Source organism: Populus nigra, chromosome 7, assembly GCF_951802175.1.
Source record: "Populus nigra chromosome 7, ddPopNigr1.1, whole genome shotgun sequence".
Classification (NCBI taxonomy): domain Eukaryota; kingdom Viridiplantae; phylum Streptophyta; class Magnoliopsida; order Malpighiales; family Salicaceae; genus Populus; species Populus nigra.
Window position 1 is genome coordinate 6106084 of NC_084858.1, and position 17306 is coordinate 6123389.

At 36.4% G+C, this 17306-nt stretch overlaps 3 protein-coding genes across 7 annotated transcripts; 2 read left to right on the top strand and 1 right to left on the bottom strand.

Annotated features, from left to right (window-relative positions):
- Positions 1–410: 410 nt before the first annotated feature.
- Positions 411–4301, top strand: LOC133698315 (purple acid phosphatase 2-like). Its single transcript, XM_062121195.1, has 8 exons — positions 411–914; positions 1225–1425; positions 1635–1746; positions 1914–2143; positions 2648–2786; positions 3101–3321; positions 3656–3777; positions 3874–4301. The coding sequence occupies exons 1-8, from the start codon at positions 666–668 to the stop codon at positions 4070–4072; spliced, it is 1473 nt and encodes a 490-aa protein (XP_061977179.1). The 5' UTR covers positions 411–665; the 3' UTR covers positions 4073–4301.
- A 2308-nt stretch (positions 4302–6609) lies between these two features.
- On the top strand, positions 6610–12564 carry LOC133699246 (uncharacterized). The gene is made up of 12 exons (XM_062122423.1): positions 6610–7121; positions 7912–8015; positions 8323–8392; positions 9149–9296; positions 9405–9542; positions 10263–10402; positions 10570–10617; positions 10936–11046; positions 11141–11322; positions 11402–11523; positions 12030–12106; positions 12199–12564. Exons 1-12 carry the CDS (start codon positions 6846–6848, stop codon positions 12325–12327), a joined length of 1545 nt encoding a protein of 514 aa, XP_061978407.1. The 5' UTR covers positions 6610–6845; the 3' UTR covers positions 12328–12564.
- Positions 12565–12960: 396 nt separating this feature from the next.
- Positions 12961–16305, bottom strand: LOC133699247 (chromatin remodeling protein SHL-like). Of its 5 annotated transcripts, none has more exons than XR_009843258.1 (6): positions 15961–16305; positions 15514–15859; positions 15281–15349; positions 14193–14325; positions 13413–13483; positions 12961–13334 (listed from the first exon to the last, which is right to left on the bottom strand). XR_009843258.1 is itself a non-coding variant. In XM_062122426.1 (6 exons), the coding sequence occupies exons 1-5, from the start codon at positions 16031–16033 to the stop codon at positions 13466–13468; spliced, it is 639 nt and encodes a 212-aa protein (XP_061978410.1). In that variant the 5' UTR covers positions 16034–16305; the 3' UTR covers positions 12961–13334; positions 13426–13465. The 5 variants fall into 5 exon arrangements, 3 of the variants coding, with proteins under 3 accessions (XP_061978410.1, XP_061978409.1, XP_061978408.1); XM_062122426.1 differs by having other exon boundaries at positions 13426–13483; XM_062122425.1 differs by having other exon boundaries at positions 12961–13483.
- Positions 16306–17306: the final 1001 nt, after the last annotated feature.

The window sequence follows — 17306 nt, forward strand, 5'->3', positions numbered from 1 at the left end:
GTTAAATAAAGTAAATTTTACGTATAATCCTGTTTTTCAACACCTTTAATGCCATGTAATGATCATCAGAGTGCAGATTTCACTCTTATGGCTAGGGACTGAATTACTTTGACCATCCTCTTATTGGCAGTGGTAATGTGTTCCATCAAGATGTTGTCGTGGTTCTGTAACCCAGACTTCGTAATTATAAGTCACCTTTCGTTTTGGGCTTGGACTTCTTTCCTAGAAAAAAAGTCACATGAATCAATTTATTATCTTGTTAGAAGCAGTTTAATATTTCTGACAGGAATAATGTTGTCAAACTCAAAATATCATTTCAGATAGGGTTAATTTGTTGAACCCTTTTGGCCTTTTCCCTTCACAGATGTCGATAATTATGAAACGACCTGTCCGTGCCTGCAGGGTCACGTTTATTATATTTTCAATTTTCCTTGAAAGAACAACCTCTTCATATATATTTGCATTTCTTGGATCTATCAATGGCCACATAAATTTCTACTCCAGATGCCATTTGGGCTCAAACCAAGACGTATAGATAACAGGCTGACCTACCTTGTTAAGCAAAACATGATATAGATAACTGGTTCCAGTACATCCCCCGTAGTATGTGGTAAGGTAAGGGGCCACACCTGTGTATCTAAAAACAGGCAAGCATATCTATATGGATGAATGTTAAAAGGGTTGGAGGCGGAAAGCACAAGAATTTGGTGTTGAACTCTAATCTGAAGAAGATGGGCTCTTCTCCTTCTTCATCATCCATTGTTTCTGCTGTATTGTTTTTGGTTTTCAATGCGGCTGTGTTGTGTCATGGAGGCAAAACCAGTAGTTTCGTTAGGAAAGTGGGGAAAACTATTGACATGCCTCTTGATAGTGATGTTTTTAAAGTCCCTCCTGGCTACAATGCTCCTCAGCAGGTAAGAATTTTTTTGATGTTTTTTTTTCCTCTTGTTATTTACTGGCCCTTTTCTTGTTATTTTCATCATTGAAGCATGTAGTCTATGTATTGATTAAAGTTTTGTCTTTTCTTTTTTATATTTGTAATTTAGGTGGGTTTGTCAATTAAGAAAGGGAAAGTTCTGATAATTTTTTTAAAAAAAATGCAAAACTAAACTGTAAGTGTTCTTTTGTCCTTAGAACTCTGGGGAGTCTCCTTGAGAATTTTGTTGATTTTCTCAGTGGATGGACTCTCCTTAATTTATTGATACGTGGGTGATTTAAATACAGGTTCATATAACACAAGGAGATCATGTGGGGAAGGGAGTGATAGTGTCATGGGTGACTGCTGATGAGTCAGGTTCAAATACAGTGATTTACTGGAGTGAAAGTAGCAAACAAAAGAAGGAGGCTGAAGGCAAAACTTATACCTATAAATTCTACAATTACACCTCTGGCTACATTCATCACTGCATCATCAGAAACTTAGAGGTGAATTTCTTAAAAAAAATTATGTTCTATTTGATGTTCATTTTGCTTCTTTCGCAGCTCCCATGTTTATGTTCTGTTTTGTATTGGTACCTGATAGTTTCTCAATCAAATTAATTGGAAGTTTGGATTTTTACTTGAAAATATTCACCTTTTTTGTTCAAATTAGAGTATGGTTTTGATTAATCTGCTTATCTGACTTCTTGTGGCAGTTCAACACCAAATATTACTATGTAGTAGGGGTTGGGAACACCACAAGACAGTTCTGGTTTATCACTCCTCCTGCAGTTGGTCCTGATGTCCCATATACATTTGGTCTCATAGGTATGTATGGCTTGCTATAGATTCTGTTTGCTTATATTATGGACATTGTGGTCCATGCATACCTGCAGTTTGCTCCTGTATTTGTGTATGGTTAAGATTCTTTCAGTGGATAGGATGTTCAGGTTCTTACATGCGCTGATGTCCTCTTATTGGGACTTTACTTGCAGGGGATCTTGGTCAGACTTATGATTCAAATAGAACACTTACTCACTATGAAAATAACCCAGCAAAAGGGCAAGCAGTTTTGTTTGTTGGAGACCTCTCTTACGCCGACCACTATCCAAATCATGACAATGTAAGATGGGATACATGGGGAAGGTTTGTAGAGAGAAGTGTTGCTTATCAACCTTGGATATGGACTGCAGGAAACCATGAGATTGATTTCGCCCCAGATATCGTAAGCATCTATTACCATAGTTTATCATCTAATCAAGAATAATATCTTCGACACCTCTGAAATAAGTGAAGGCCAACAGGAGATGGTATCTTCTGTAATTCTTATTTTCTTATGGGTAGAAATGCTTCATCTCACACCGTTAGAATAATTCATGGCTTCCAACATCCTTTCAACTTTGTTCTCTCAGGAAATGTTAATTTCCATTCCGAGGGCTACTTCTCACATCTTGCTTGCCAACTAACTTCGTTGCAACTACCTTAATTTAGTTGTTGAACTTGACTGTTATAGATACCATGTGGTTTCTATTGTCTATGCAAAGCTTGCTACGAGTTTAATTGTTAACTTTGAATTTAGAAAGGAAATTGCACTTGGCGCCTCTGCTTTTGATTTTTGATGCTTTGTGTTTTATGGTTTTAGTCCATAGATTTCCATGTGCTTGTTTGATAAATGCACAGAAGCTGCTGAAAAGAAAATTCATAACAAAAGAATGAAATGTCGTTGCAGGGTGAAACCAAACCTTTTAAGCCTTATACTCACCGCTACCATGTCCCTTATAGAGCATCGCAAAGCACCGCTCCTTTTTGGTACTCAATCAAGAGGGCTTCAGCATACATCATCGTGTTGTCTTCATACTCGGCATATGGTAAGGGTTTTATTTCTTTAAGAGTCGTAAAATAGAATGAATGAAAGACTGAGTGTGTGTATCAGTGTATGTGCAACTTATTTTCATCAAACATTGGTTCAGGCCACTTTTTTGTTAGACATAAATGTCGAGTGCATATATTGCTTAGGAAAAGACCTTGGAAATCATGACTTGTACGCTGCTCATATTTTTTTGCAATTGTTTACCATAACTCCTGTAATCTCTTCATTTTGAAACCGCATTCAGTTATTTGGAAAATCAAGTATAATCCCTGCTTTTGCGTAATTGCATCTGTTTTTCTACCTTGTTTTTAGGCAAATATACTCCTCAAAACCAATGGCTTGAAGAAGAGCTACCAAAAGTCAACAGGAGTGAGACACCATGGTTGGTTGTTCTTATGCATTCTCCGTGGTATAATAGCTACGAGTATCATTACATGGAAGGGGAGACCATGAGAGTAATGTACGAGCCATGGTTTGTTAAGTACAAAGTTGATGTTGTGTTTGCTGGTCATGTTCATGCCTATGAACGATCTGTAAGTGTCCCTTATCCCTTATAAGTTATAAATCATGTGATCAGGTTCATGCTTCTCTTGAAATGCTTTCTTTCCACCTTTTGGGATGTCTATTATCATTTTCTAAAAAACGTCCAAAGTTTTGTAAAGATTCCTCTGTTTGGCTTCAGTTTTGTTTTTGCTTCAGAATGACATTAAATGCAAATCCTTTAAGCTTATCTAATACGTTGAGATCTTCAGTACTATCAGATCATTGAAGAGAAGTTTGAGGTTGTTTGCAATCAGAAAGAACTACCAGACTAGATTTGAATGTGAAATCTTTGTCAAAGTAACAATTGGTGCATTGTCTCTGCAGGAGCGCATATCCAACATTGCATACAACATTGTAAACGGACAGTGTGTACCGGTAAGAGATCAAACTGCCCCAGTTTACATTACCATTGGTGATGGAGGAAATATAGAGGGCCTGGCAACAAGGTAAGATCATTGAATAAATGAACTAATCTTCTCTGATATACATCTCCAAGTTGTCTTGCAATGTTAAATATATCATGATCTTACCATATCTTGCAGCATGACGTATCCACAGCCAGAATACTCAGCATACCGCGAGGCCAGTTTTGGTCATGCCATTTTCGATATTAAGAACAGAACCCATGCTTACTATGGCTGGCACCGCAATCAAGATGGATATGCTGTGGAAGCTGACACCGTGTGGTTTTACAACAGATACTGGCATCCTGTCGATGACTCAACAAATTCCGATTCGTGATCAATCAGTTCTCGAGATCCTTTCATTTCCTGGAATAAAATTCTCATAATAGAGAAGTGGACCGCAATCACGAATCGTCCCTTGGCCCCTTTGGTGGTCAGCGTTTGTGACAAAAAAATTTTTTTTTGCTGATCATACGGCAAAATACACCAAATGAAAGTGTATTAGGATATTGGCTCGTTCTCAATATTAATTTTTTAAAAAAATATAAAAATATATATTTAAAGGATGGTGAATGTTTTAAGTATTTTGGGTAATCATACTGGGTCAAGAGCCTAGTAACGTAAGTAAACATGTTAGATTCATGTTATTTGGATTTGATATCTAAATAATTTAGGTTTTATTTATTTGTTAGATTCAAGTAAATATGGATCTAGTATAATTTTTGAAATTTAAAAATAATAAAATACTAAAATGTCTTTTATAATTATAGAAAATTACATAGAAAACAGTATGAAAAAACAAAAATATTCCTATATGCAAATTCTTTTTTTTTTATTGTCTTTTTCAAGGTTAAAGATATATTTTAACTTATTTAACATTTTGTGAAAAAAAAAAAAAACCTTAGGCAATATGTTTTAATTTTGTTAATCTTGGGGGTAAAATAATATTTTTACTATGCAAATAATCATGAAATAGACTACCATACCTATGTTGAAACATTTAATGACCAATGAGCTTATGAAAAATACTGAAATACCCCTACAACCAAGGCTTTAATTTTTTCAACTAAAAAGTAAAATGATAATTTAATTTTTTATGGAAAGATAACATTGGCTTCATTTCACGCCTTCAAAGCTTGGAAAATGCATTGTGCAAGTTTATATTGGATTGTGTCTTATTTCACAGTACACTTGCACATGATTGCCAGACCTAGGCAGCTTGGGTCTGACAACCATGTCAGCCCACGTGCTTGGGCGTGACACTAAATATGATTGTCAGACCCAAGGTATTTGGGTCTGCCATGGTTGCCAGACCCATGATGCTTGGGCCTGACATGGTTGCTAGACCCAGGCGTGGGTCTGATTTTTTTAGGTTTGGCCTGGTGTGGGTCAATATTTTTTTTCATTCTCTCCTCTTCGAATATAACAAATTTATAAAATAAGTTACACAAACAAAAAAGAGTTTGCAGTTAAGTTCTATTGCATATGAATGAAAAATCATGCTTGAATGAGACAGTGTTTGTTTTTGCAGTCCAATCATGGTTTTGAAAATTTTTAATTTGACCCAAGCGTGGATCTGACATGGTTGCCAAGCGCTTGGGTCTAGACCTAAACGACTTGGGACTAGTAACAATATCAAACCCAAGCGACTTTAGTCTTACAGTCATGCTTAATTTGACAAATAACAAATAAAGAAAATAATTGTACATTTTAGTTGTCAAGAGAGGAAAAAAAAGAAAAAACACAAACAATCGATCACCGACGGCAATCCAACCACTATCTGTTTACACGTGCCATATCATGTGGAAGAGACGACAGATGACCAGATTTGACCATTAGAAAGCGTCACAAGCGTCTTCTTAATGGCGCGAGCACCACCCTTTTGCTGGGGAAGAAAAAAAAAGCCAAAGAAACGTCTCGTGAAAAGATGAAAAATTAAAAATGAAAATACTATTACATTCACAGTAAAAAATCTATTGTTCTACAGTGATTTCCTCATATCATTTAGCTTTTGATATAATTACATGCATTGTAAAGTGCATCATAATAATTTATCTATACTTTTCCATCTCATCTAGAGCTAGTGTGTGGGAACGTTGTTGAAACCACGTTTCTTAAAATTTTGAATTTTTTTTGTTTAAAATTATTTTTTTATATAATTTTAGATAGTTTTAATGTGTTGATATCAACAATAATTTTTAAAAAATAATAAAAATATTATTTTAATATATTTTCAAGTGAAAACTACTTTAAATCTTATCCGAAAACAAACTTCCAGGCATCTCCTCAGAAGGGAAATGAATCTGAAAATTCCAAATCAAAGTCAATCTTATGCTTGTAATCGTTTGCCAATTACAATTTACTAGTATTACACCTTCTTTTCTTTTCTTTTTTTTCTTTTGTCTTTCTTTCGAGAATGTTAACTACCATTACTCTAAATCCACGAAAGTCATGGAATTTTATTCGATATTGCAAGGCCACTGCAAGCATTCCTTGTGAATTCTCGCTAGCCATTTTCAAATCAATTTATGTTAGTTAACATTGGCTCGGTTCAATATATTGATTTAATTTGGATTTTAAATTAAATTAGTTGACTTTTTAATAATTTGATTGACTTTTAGAGCTCCACCGAAGCTAAAAAAATTAACTTAATTTGGTCATCTAAGTTTTTTAAAATCAGGATTGGGTCCACATGTTAATCCGGATCTCAAGAATAAAAAATAAGAAAATGTTTTTTCAGTAAAAATTCCTCTTGTTTTTTTAACTTCCATGTTGGCAACGATGGATGATTCGTGGAAAATAAAAAAGAAAAAGGGAAAACGGAGAGGCTTTGTTACGGATAAGTAAGTAAACTTTACGAAAGTGAGTAAAACTAGTATACTATTTGATATAAAATTTCGTAACAAAGTCCCTCCATCCTTTCTATTTGAGTCGCGTGAAGTTCAACCCATCACCGATTAACGGCCATCCCCTCCCTTCCATCAATCTGCACTCTCTCTCTCCCTCCAGCTCCTCGGTCAAACGTTCATCAAAACCCTCCCACATTAAAAAAAAAAAAAATTGCTGCTTCTATCACTCCTGCTAATTCTCCCGACGATCTGTAATGAAGAATGCATCGGAGTCTCAATAAAATGGCGGAGCAGGTGGAGGAGCCAGTAGATAACAACAGCAACGACAAAGTAAACAACGGCTCAACAGAATCTAACAGAAACGAGAATAATAACAACAATAATGATGAAGAGAAAAAGGATAAGAAGAAAAATGTAGATCCAGAATTATTCAGCTGTTTGCTTCAGCCTGTTACTTCGGATTCCGATCCTGATTACATCGGCATTCGCCGTCTCCTTCTCTACAGGAAAGCCGAGTCCGGTGTTCGCCGCCGTCTTGTAAGCTTTCTCTCTACTCTTCTTGTCGTTTTGAAGCTTATTATTATTATTATTATTATTAACTAGTTCGTTTTTTTTTTATTATTATGCGCACCACATTATTTTGTTTCGTAAGTGCGTAATTGGTAGATCTACTGGTTTGGATTGTAAATTGTTGCTGGATGGAGCTTAGTTTAGGAGAGAATTGGTAGCTGATCAAGCTTGGAGGAACGTTTTTTTATTTAAAGAAAATGGTTAATGAGGGTGCTCATTGGATATTTAGAACAAAAGTCAAGTTAGAAATTATATCTCTTTTTTTTTATTTTTTCTAATAGAGATTCGTGTGTGCGCCTTTGCTGAACTTGCCTTTGGAATAATTTGGAAGACTTGTGCAGTCTAAAACAATGAATTTCTGATTGTTTCTAGATGAATTGTTGTCATGGCACTGTATCTTGTTTCAATGAATCACGAGACGAGTTTAATCAACATCTTGAATTTACTTTCATTGTGGGATGATTTTGTTAAGCCCAGCCCCAATCGAGTGGTTAGCAACATTGATATAGTATAGTATTGGTACCCTGTCAAATGACGCTTTGAGAATGGTCTAACAAGTAGCTATCTGGTTTTCTTTGTGATGCCTTATTCTTTTTGTGTTTTTTCATTTTCATTGAGAAGAAATTTCAAGTATTCTAGTGTTTTTCATTTTATTACCTATGAAACTAAAGTTACTTTTCTAGCAAGTAGCAGGACTGCACAAATGAAATATAATCATTTCTTCTACAAGTTCTTATTGTGAATGCATTTTATGAAGGATTGGAGATGCAATGGAAAAGGGTATGCGAGCTATCGTAATTACATTCGCAGGCCAAGAAATTGGGATAGTTTGCCAAGCCACCAAAGCACTCCCGGTAACAGGTTGCTGATACTTTACTTGAGTGCAGCTAGTTGTGTATATTGATTGACATCTTGTACTAACTGAATTATACTCACACACCTTTGCACCAGGGGTTCAGAAATTTTTGCAACTATCTGACATTTGACTTCCCTTACATCAAGGAACATTTCTATGTATCTAACTGAGCTAATGTTATTTTCTTTCAATTTGTATTGAGAATCAACATGAACTTGTATAAAAATGCACTTTGTGAGTTGTGACTTCTATTTTAAATCTATTTCTCTATACAATTCTGACATCAGGATGATTTACTGGTTGATGCATCAGTGGGCGATGGCTTCAATCTACGACTCCACCTTCCCATTTGTTCGAGGTGGACAGTTGGACTTCCAGCAGGGTATGCTTCAGTTTCTTGTGGATTTTCTTTTGATAATTAAAAAAGTTATCTGTACCTCTGACTACATTTAGTGCTTCTGCCATAACTCTTAACAGGCTCCATAGAGTTAAAAATATATTTTTCACAACAAGTAATGTACTTATTCAAGGAACCTGCCATGCCACCTGTCCCCACTACCTCCTTTTTCTAACATGTTTGATATTTGACATTAGTATGATCTGACAAGTTATGCGTTTTACTTTTATGTTAACTCATCAACCTTAAACTTAATTGCTGAAAACAATATTTTTACCGGAGTAGAAAGTAAAAGTTACATGATTAAATAGAGCTAAAGCCTTTTTTTCTCACTTACAAGGGAAAACAATCCAAAATATCCATGTATGTGTATAACTACTAACTAGTCTGATCTCACAAGTTATGCATTTTACTTTTATGTTAACTCATCAACCTTAAACTTAATTGCTGAAAAAAAATATTCTTACCCGAGTAGAAAGTAAAAGTTAACTGATTAAATAGAGCTAAAGTCCCTTTTCTCACTTACAAGGAAAAACAAAGCAAAATATTCATATATGCGTATAACTACTAACTACTCTTCATCTGCCCATTCCACCTCTTCTCTTCTCATTGGACTTTAGCTTCCATTCTGAGCCAGGAACTACCAACTTAATTTCTTGCGATTTTTAGTTATTGATTATAACTTTGAAACTACCACATCATTGATTAATTTTTTTTTGCATGTGTGAACTTCATTTGCAGGACCTGCGAAGTACCAATCTGCCTTCTACTCACAGAACAAGTTTCAGCTCAACTGCAAGTGATAATGATTCCCTACGCCGCCGAGGGGCTGAACCTGCATATTCTTTTGTAGGAATGCATTGCATCTTTGATCAGTGCAAAGCTGCTGGTATTTCTTTATGTTACTGATATAGACTTCTTTCATTTCTCTTGTCATATTATACTTTGAGTGGTTAATCTATCTTCTTAGACTGAGCATCCTTGGTCTTATGTGCAGTTACTGTTTTGAAGTTTGGGCACATGAGTTCTGATTTGCTTGCATATGGGGCGTCAGATGGAACCTTGACAGTGTGCTTAGTCTCAGACCCACCTTCAGTCATCAAAAAATTAGAGGGCCATTCTAAAGATGTCACAGGTTTGATTGACTGGTATTGTTACTATGGTCTTTTCTTATATTTCAGGTCCTCACAATTTGTTTGTGTGGGTTTGCATGCATGTTTCCATTATTAAAGACATGATTTCACATTCCATTATAATTTAGACAATTGAGTCGCACATGGAATTGCTAATCATAAGCAACAAGCCCTTTGTTTGTATTGGAGTGACACTATATTCTAGTCTCTTGTGCAACCTGTGGTATTGGTGTGATAGGTCAAGTGAAGATCAATGACAGGCATCTTACAAGTGAACAACTAGAAATAGAAAAGAAAGCATGATCTCATGTATCATTCAAAAATGAACAAACCAATTTAAGTGGAACCTACCTAGTAAAGTTGTTTGTGTGTATGACTGGACTGTAGAACTGTATGAACTTCATTTTGGCTCTGGCTATTGCATTTTCCCAGGTCTTTGTGAATTAAGTTCTGATGGCTCTGAATCTTGTTTTTATTTAGTTCAACACACCATGCGCTATCTCTTTAGTTTAACGACATTGGTTTATCTTTGAATACTTGTGTAAGCATGACTATTCCTGCACATGCATGCTCTAAGAGGAGTCATCAGAGAGAGGAGTGCAAATCTTTAGTTTCTTTATCCAATATAATCTCACCAAGCACGCTGCTAATTATATTGATTGAGTGCAAGTTATATTTTTCTGCTATCATTGCCATGTTTCTAAGTCAGAAAGTACTGCCAGATTTCGACTTCTCGTCCAATAATCAGTACATTGCTTCAGCATCCATGGATAAAACTGTGAGAGTATGGGAGTTATCAAAAGGGATTTGCATTCGAGTAATATATGGAGTCTCTTCACAATTGTGTATTCGTTTTCATCCTGTAAGTATGCACTGAATACCCTCTCCCCCTCTCCTCCCCTCTTAATTTGTGCATGTGCATATATGTGATCATCTGACTGGGAAATTTTTTATATTTAATACGTTCTAATCATTCTTCATGACTTGATTGGCCACCTAACGTTTCCTCTTTTGTCTCCATCAATGCAGGTAAACAACAACTTCCTCTCAGTTGGCAATGCAAACAGAGAAATTACCGTAAATACCATTTTCCTTTTTCCTTTCCCTGCAACATCATAACTCATTTACATGACTAGCTGTATCCACCCAAATTTTTCTCACATAATTGCTTGAATTTGAGAAAACTTGTACCACATTTCATGATTTAAAGTAAAACAATCCTACCCGCTCAGTTTGTGAGGTTGCCAACTTATATACAAGCATGCTGATGCAATTTCAAAATGAGAACCTCTAAACATGTGATCATACTTGGTCATGCCCATCCCTGGCCTGGCCTATAGTTTTCACTTGGATTGATTCCACTTGATTTGTAGCTCCTCTTCATTGATATACCAGGTATTCAATTTCAGCACTGGCAGGATTATTAATAAATTGGTGTTTGACGATAAGGTTACATCCATGGACCATGATCACACTGGTCACCTCATTTTCTGCGGGGATGCACAGGTGACTCTTCTGTAAATACATTAAATAACCATCACCATTGGATGACTTTTTGTAGTACCTTTTCGAATAGCTATTCACTGAGCTATACATGCAGGGATGTGTATACTCCACAAGCATGGACTCACACACAGGTGCATTGTCCCGGTCTCATCGTTATCGAAGTAGTGGCAAGAGCAAATATCCAGTAACAACTGTTCAGTACCGGAGTTTCTCTCTGCTAGCAGGAGGCCCTGTGTTGCTGACCTGTACTCAAGATGGAAGTTTGTCGTTCTATAGGTTTGTATATCTGACATGTCTTCCACCTTCAGGTCTTCTAATTTTAAGTGATTTAGAGGATGTTATGCTTGTGTTGCAGTGTTGCCTTGGAAATAAAAGGTTATCTGACTCTTCGTTGCTCACTCAAATTGGCTCCACGAGTACATAGCATCCGGGCTTCTTTCTGCCCCTTACTTTCCCTTGAAAAAGGAGAGTATATAGGTTTGTATTTAATTACTGCAATGAAGGTTCTAATATTTGGTCAGCTATCATTTGTACATGTGAGCTTAGAATACAACTAAAAAGCTTATGCAAAAACAACCGTGTATACACATGTATGTCTGCATGTCAATGAAATGTGATGTATTTGTAGGTCATCATATGCTTGAGTAGCAATTCTGTTGTCACCTTCCACACTCAACTTTTATGTGCTCTTCTGCAACAATCCCACAACCCCAGTGCTCTTTTTTTCTACTTTCCTACAACCCCTGAGATTTTCTGCAACATTTGTTTCCAACCGCTGAATCTTCCTACAGTGCATTTCTTAGAGAGAATCTAATAAAGGATAAGAGTAGACTGTGAAGCATGAAAAATTCTGTTAAAATTGTGAGGTTTTGGTCTAGAATTGAGTGTTCACATATCCTTGAAAAGAATCTTGAGTTTGGGAACAGTAGTGACTGTTTTATCTCAACTGATATGGTTTTTCTTTTTTTTTTTTGAACATGAAGTTGCCGGAAGTGAGGATTCAAACGTTTATTTCTATGATTTGACTCGGCCAAAGCATACATGCGTCAACAAGCTACAGGTCCATCTCTGTTGCGTACTGGCTTTTGATGTTTCACAATTTCACCACCACCACCACCATATTCTCACCATGATGTGCATTTCTGACTGCAGGGTCATCGCTTTCCAGTCGGTGATGTTGCGTGGAACCACGGGGAGAATTTGCTGGCTACATCCGATCTGTATGGCATCGTTATTGTATGGAAGAGAGAGAAGACAAGTCAAGACAAATATAAGCGGTAACAAGTCTCGCCCACACTCCAAGATGAAACAGGGAAATTTAGCTTTGCGTTGTCTCATCATTCTTTGGTAACTGCTAAGCCACCTGTAGCATATGTTTCGCGATTCATTTGTATCAGAATGTGAAAACTGAGCTTCCATTGTTTGTATTGAATTTTGCACCCATCCTCTAACCATCAGCATGCACATGGCATTGAAGAGCCTAAATGAAAACGAAACAGAATCATTCTTGTTATTAAACAGTAGCATTTGCATATTACTCATTTTTCGGTAGGCAAGATGATAAAACAAGCGGAGGAGGCCTTTAGAAGCTACCAAAACGACACCGATGACTTTTATTTTATATTCCAATTCAAGCGTCTGTTTTCATGGTGTGATCGGCATAAAAGTCGTCGTTCGAATTATAAAACATCCCAGCTTACTTGCATTGCATACCAACTAGATTTATTAAACGGCACTTGAGCTGAGATGGCATGATAAAAAAAATAAAATTAAAGCATTTTTTAAATTTCATTTTCGAAAAAAGGATGACTTCCCGTCCAGTGGCAGTTTAGCAAAATCCTCCTCTGGCCTCTGTGCAGTGCCTTCTCCTACTTGCTCCGACCAGTGGATTCCCCATGTGTACCAAGGTAGAGAGGCATAAACGTGTATCTATTTACAAGTTAAACTAGTTTGGATTATACACAGCCCTGGTTTATAGAAACAAGAAACCAGAGTGAAAAACATGTACAAGATCACATAACCTACAAACAACCAAACACATCCTCGACGGGGTGACTAACCCTCAAATCAAGGTTATCTACACGTGACAAAAGGTTTTCAAGCCAGTTTCCCTCTGCCATGAACTCACTCACAGATATACAACAGCTTGTGATGCAGATGTATCTGCCTGCGTGTTTGCTTGAAGCCTAACCAGGGTTAAAAACAGAGCTCCAGTTCCTCTGCTATCATTGTACATCAGCATTTGTATTTTATTTACTTTATCACCTCCGGCGCCTCTTTGTTTCCGCCTGCAAGAATGTGGCGGCAAAAAATATCAATGATAAGTAAATTCACACTTGGTGTATTTGAGTTTATCTGCCATTTACATGCAACTTCAACCTGGATCCCTTTCTCTGTTGGAAGCACAGAATCCCCATTATCATAGGACAACAGCAAGCTGCCATAAATTAACAAAGAAAGAGAGAGACCCCCTCCTCCAAATTAATTAGCACACAAAGGGAGTCAGAAAATTAACTAAAATGCTCTTGGCATGCCAAGTGACTTGTTTGCCTTAATAGGCACACGCTTCCCCACTTGCCATACATGTCCAGATCCACCACCATACCTAAACTCTTGGCAAAACCCCACAGGCTTTGTAGCTCCAAGCAACAACAAAAAATGCACAGTCCATGGTATTTTATCCCAGGATGCAATTATATCAAATTGACAATGGGATTTTTTATTGCACTATTCATGCTTATCCAATAATATCATAAAAAGGTTCCTTAGCAATAACGAGTTGAGAATACCTTTCCATGTCTCAGCCTCACTCCTCTCTATCTCTCAGAACATGTGCATGTGTTGTTAGGTGATTGTTGGATTAAGTTTATTCGTGCATTTTAAGCATTATGCACTCATTATACAACAATCTCCATACCCCGCATTCCATGAAAAGCCAAAGCAATTACAAATCTATTAACACAAGAAACATTTAAAAGAAGAATGGCAGATGTGCATGCCAGCTTGAGTCCAGTAAAAACAATTTGGATGACAAATGCCATGAGATTATTAATATGTGCATGCCAGATTCAGTCCAGGGAAATCAGGCATTTGAATGACAAATAAAGACTTCAAAACACACTCAACACTGCAGTGGATGTGGATACCTTTGCATCTGCTTGTCTGGTATTGTGGGAATTCTGCAGCTTCTTCTGGCCTTCAGATGAGCAGTTTTCACAGAAGAAATGATCAAGTCTTTTAGCTTCCTCTGCAGACATTTCTATACAAGCAGGATGAAACCTGAATCAAAAAGTAGTATGCTGAACGATGCATTGTTTTCCCATTGTATTTGCATAAATCGGATATGTCTGCACTATAACAGTTGTTTGGTAAAAACATCCCATGAAAATGCACAGACATCCACATAAGAAAAGGCATTTGAAAAATAAGTCTCTATATCCTAGTTGTCCACTCCTTCTGAACTAGGGACACGTATTTATCCTCAGAACTCAATATAAGAAGCTCCTTAAAAGTGAAGGTTAATAACAAAACTCACGATCAAGGCATGTCCATCCAATCACATGCTAGAGGAAGTTTGGAAAAGAAAAGGGAAGAAAGCATGCAAACAGAAGACATGGTGGTGCAAGCATTCTTCTTTCTTTTCATGACGACATTTTCCCATTCTTTTTGATATATCAGCTACTCCCGTTTTCAGTTTCAAGTAGAGAACAACTTATCTGTCCCGCCCATAACAGTTTGCTCCCGCTGGATATCTTTTAGAGAATCACAGAGTGGCTGTAATTGCTTAACAAGACAAATCTAAATTACTTCATATGCCGAGTGCCAAATCAACTTCTAAATAACTGTAGAAAATATTACTGTAATCCAATCTCAATTGTCATCTATTACAATCCCAGAGCGACTTTGCAGATATAATGCAATGTCTATTCCCCTCAGTTTGAAAGAAATATGACAAAGCAACTGATAACTGGAAATATGGTGTTATAAATCTAATTACATTCTTTCTCGCAGAAAGGAAAATCAAAGTACAGTCCCATTGACATTTGGATAGCAAGCAGCCACAGCTTTCTAACAAGCTAAAACCTACAGCACCGAAGTAATAATGGCATTGAAAGATCTCACCTAGCAGATTCCAAACAGCATCATAGAACAAAAACCCATCCACAAAACCTGAACTAGAACTCGGAAAAGGGCTTCAAAACAATCTAAATAATCTCAAAAACACACAGCTTACCAGTCACTGCAGCCTTCACATTGAACCATCAAGTCATCAGGATTGTAAGGCATCTCACATTTGCAATACCTGCCACAATTAAGAAAAACCTTTTACTCAAAAACACTATTCTAATCCCAAATTAAAATCAATCGAACCACAATTAAGATAAGATTCCCGAATCAATAGCATACATATCGCCACTGAATTAAACCATCAAAATCGCATTAAAAAAGGGGAAATTCGAGACATACACGGCAACTCTATCAGGATTAAAAGCACCAGTAGACGAATTATACTCAAAACGACAAAAGAAATCATCGTTTCCAACAGCATCAAGCTTCGTGTAATTCTTGAAACTATGAACCATACACTTCCCTTCAATCGTATCTGCACTCTGAGTATCATAGTGATCGGATAGAAAAACCTCCTTTGAGCCATGAAACTGCCGGCGACCACCGATTGATTCCTCCGGCCGGTAATACCACCGCACCCGTACTCTCACGTTGGGCCCTCTACCGTCGGATTCGATCCGCTCAATCTTTGCCACGTAAGAAGGCTTCGACGGATCCGATGGCCGCATCAACACGCAATCTCCAGCTACAAAACGAAAGAATTTCATTTTCATTTTTTAGTTAATATAGATGATATAAATTGGAAAAGAAAAAGGGTGGGTTGAGCAGTGAGGGCGAAGGACTTACGTTTAACGGTTTTGTTGATGGGTTTAACAGTGTAAGAGTCAAGAGTGCGTCTTGGTGCTTTAGCTTTAGCCATGGAAGTAGTAGCGTGTAAACAAACAAGGTCATGCACAAAGACAAGAAAGAGAATGTGGCAGAGAGAAGATAAATTAACACAAATGGTGTCATCACTATTATTATTATTATTATTTTATGTTAAGGTTGTACATGTAGTAAATCTAAAAAATTATATTTTATTTAATTTGTTGTGAAATAACTGTACAAGGTTAGGTTGCTGGAAAGTTAGCTGGTTCGCAAAGAATTTTTCTATGAAAACCTAAACCAGGTTGAGTGTTTGGTCTACTAACTAACAGGGTGTTGTTCATGCGTTAGTTAAAATGTTTTTTTTTTTTAAATATATATTTAAATAATATTTTATATTTTTTAAAATTCATTTTTTATACAAGCAAATTAAAATAATATAAAAATAATTCTAAATAAAAAAATAAAAATTCTCGAGAACACGCGGCCAGCTGTCGTTCCGCTGTTCGAGAGTTAAAGGCTGCGTTCACATCACGGAAGTGCGGATTCAGGGTGTTTTTGCCCGGCAACCGGCAAGAGGCAAAATAAAAGGCATGTGTTGTGACGGTTGTCTCTGGTACTGCCATCTCAGTATTCAGGTGCCGCCGTTTCTCTGTTAATTTCCCACTTCCGGTCCAGGAACTTCAGGTCGGTGTCCTTGGTAATGCCAAGTCATCGTTCGGAAAATATTTGTCTCTCGACTCAACGACATGTGCATCTTGCGGTTTGAACTTTGTAACGACCAAGCATATAGTTAGTTAGCTGTCTTGGAATTTTGCTTTAAGAATCTATAAATCTCAATAAATGGTAATGATACTTAAATATTTCCGAGAATCACTCTGGGAATATTTTTTTTAACATTCAATGCAATAGACATGTGGACATTTTTCCATATTCAATGTCAAGCATGGGTGGGTAAGATATAAGCTAATCATACTTGAGTTTATTTTTTTCACTCTTTTTTCTATGATTTTTTGAGTCTCTTGAGTTTTTTTTCTGTTATTGACAGTGATATTTTTTCTTTTGTTCTTTTATCTTTAATACTGTCATATTCAATATACTTACAAAGTATTTGACAGTGTGGTAATAGTTATTTTCAAAGTGTTTTTTACTCGAAAATATATTAAAATAATTTTTTTATTTTAAAAATATTATTTTTAACATCGACACATCAAAACAATCCAAAAACATTAAAAAATAATTTTAAACAAAAAGATTTTTTAAATTTTCATGAAACGCCGTTTGGAATGCAGTTTTAAACGACTTATTATTAAATCTGATGTTTTTTT

Excerpts from the sequence above, each read along its gene's own strand:
- LOC133698315 (XM_062121195.1), top strand. The coding sequence starts at position 666 with ATGAATGTTAAAAGGGTTGGAGGCGGAAAGCACAAGAATTTGGTGTTG. Across the intron at positions 915-1,224 it reads GCTACAATGCTCCTCAGCAG|GTTCATATAACACAAGGAGA; the intron begins GTAAGAATTTTT and ends ATTTAAATACAG. Across the intron at positions 1,426-1,634 it reads GCATCATCAGAAACTTAGAG|TTCAACACCAAATATTACTA; the intron begins GTGAATTTCTTA and ends TTCTTGTGGCAG.
- LOC133699246 (XM_062122423.1), top strand. The coding sequence starts at position 6,846 with ATGCATCGGAGTCTCAATAAAATGGCGGAGCAGGTGGAGGAGCCAGTA. Across the intron at positions 10,403-10,569 it reads TGTGTATTCGTTTTCATCCT|GTAAACAACAACTTCCTCTC; the intron begins GTAAGTATGCAC and ends CCATCAATGCAG. Across the intron at positions 11,047-11,140 it reads TTTTCTGCGGGGATGCACAG|GGATGTGTATACTCCACAAG; the intron begins GTGACTCTTCTG and ends CTATACATGCAG.
- LOC133699247 (XM_062122424.1), bottom strand. The coding sequence starts at position 16,033 with ATGGCTAAAGCTAAAGCACCAAGACGCACTCTTGACTCTTACACTGTT. Across the intron at positions 15,350-15,513 it reads AATCCTGATAGAGTTGCCGT|GTATTGCAAATGTGAGATGC; the intron begins GTATGTCTCGAA and ends TAATTGTGGCAG. Across the intron at positions 13,335-14,192 it reads CCAGACAAGCAGATGCAAAG|GCGGAAACAAAGAGGCGCCG; the intron begins GTATCCACATCC and ends ACATTCTTGCAG.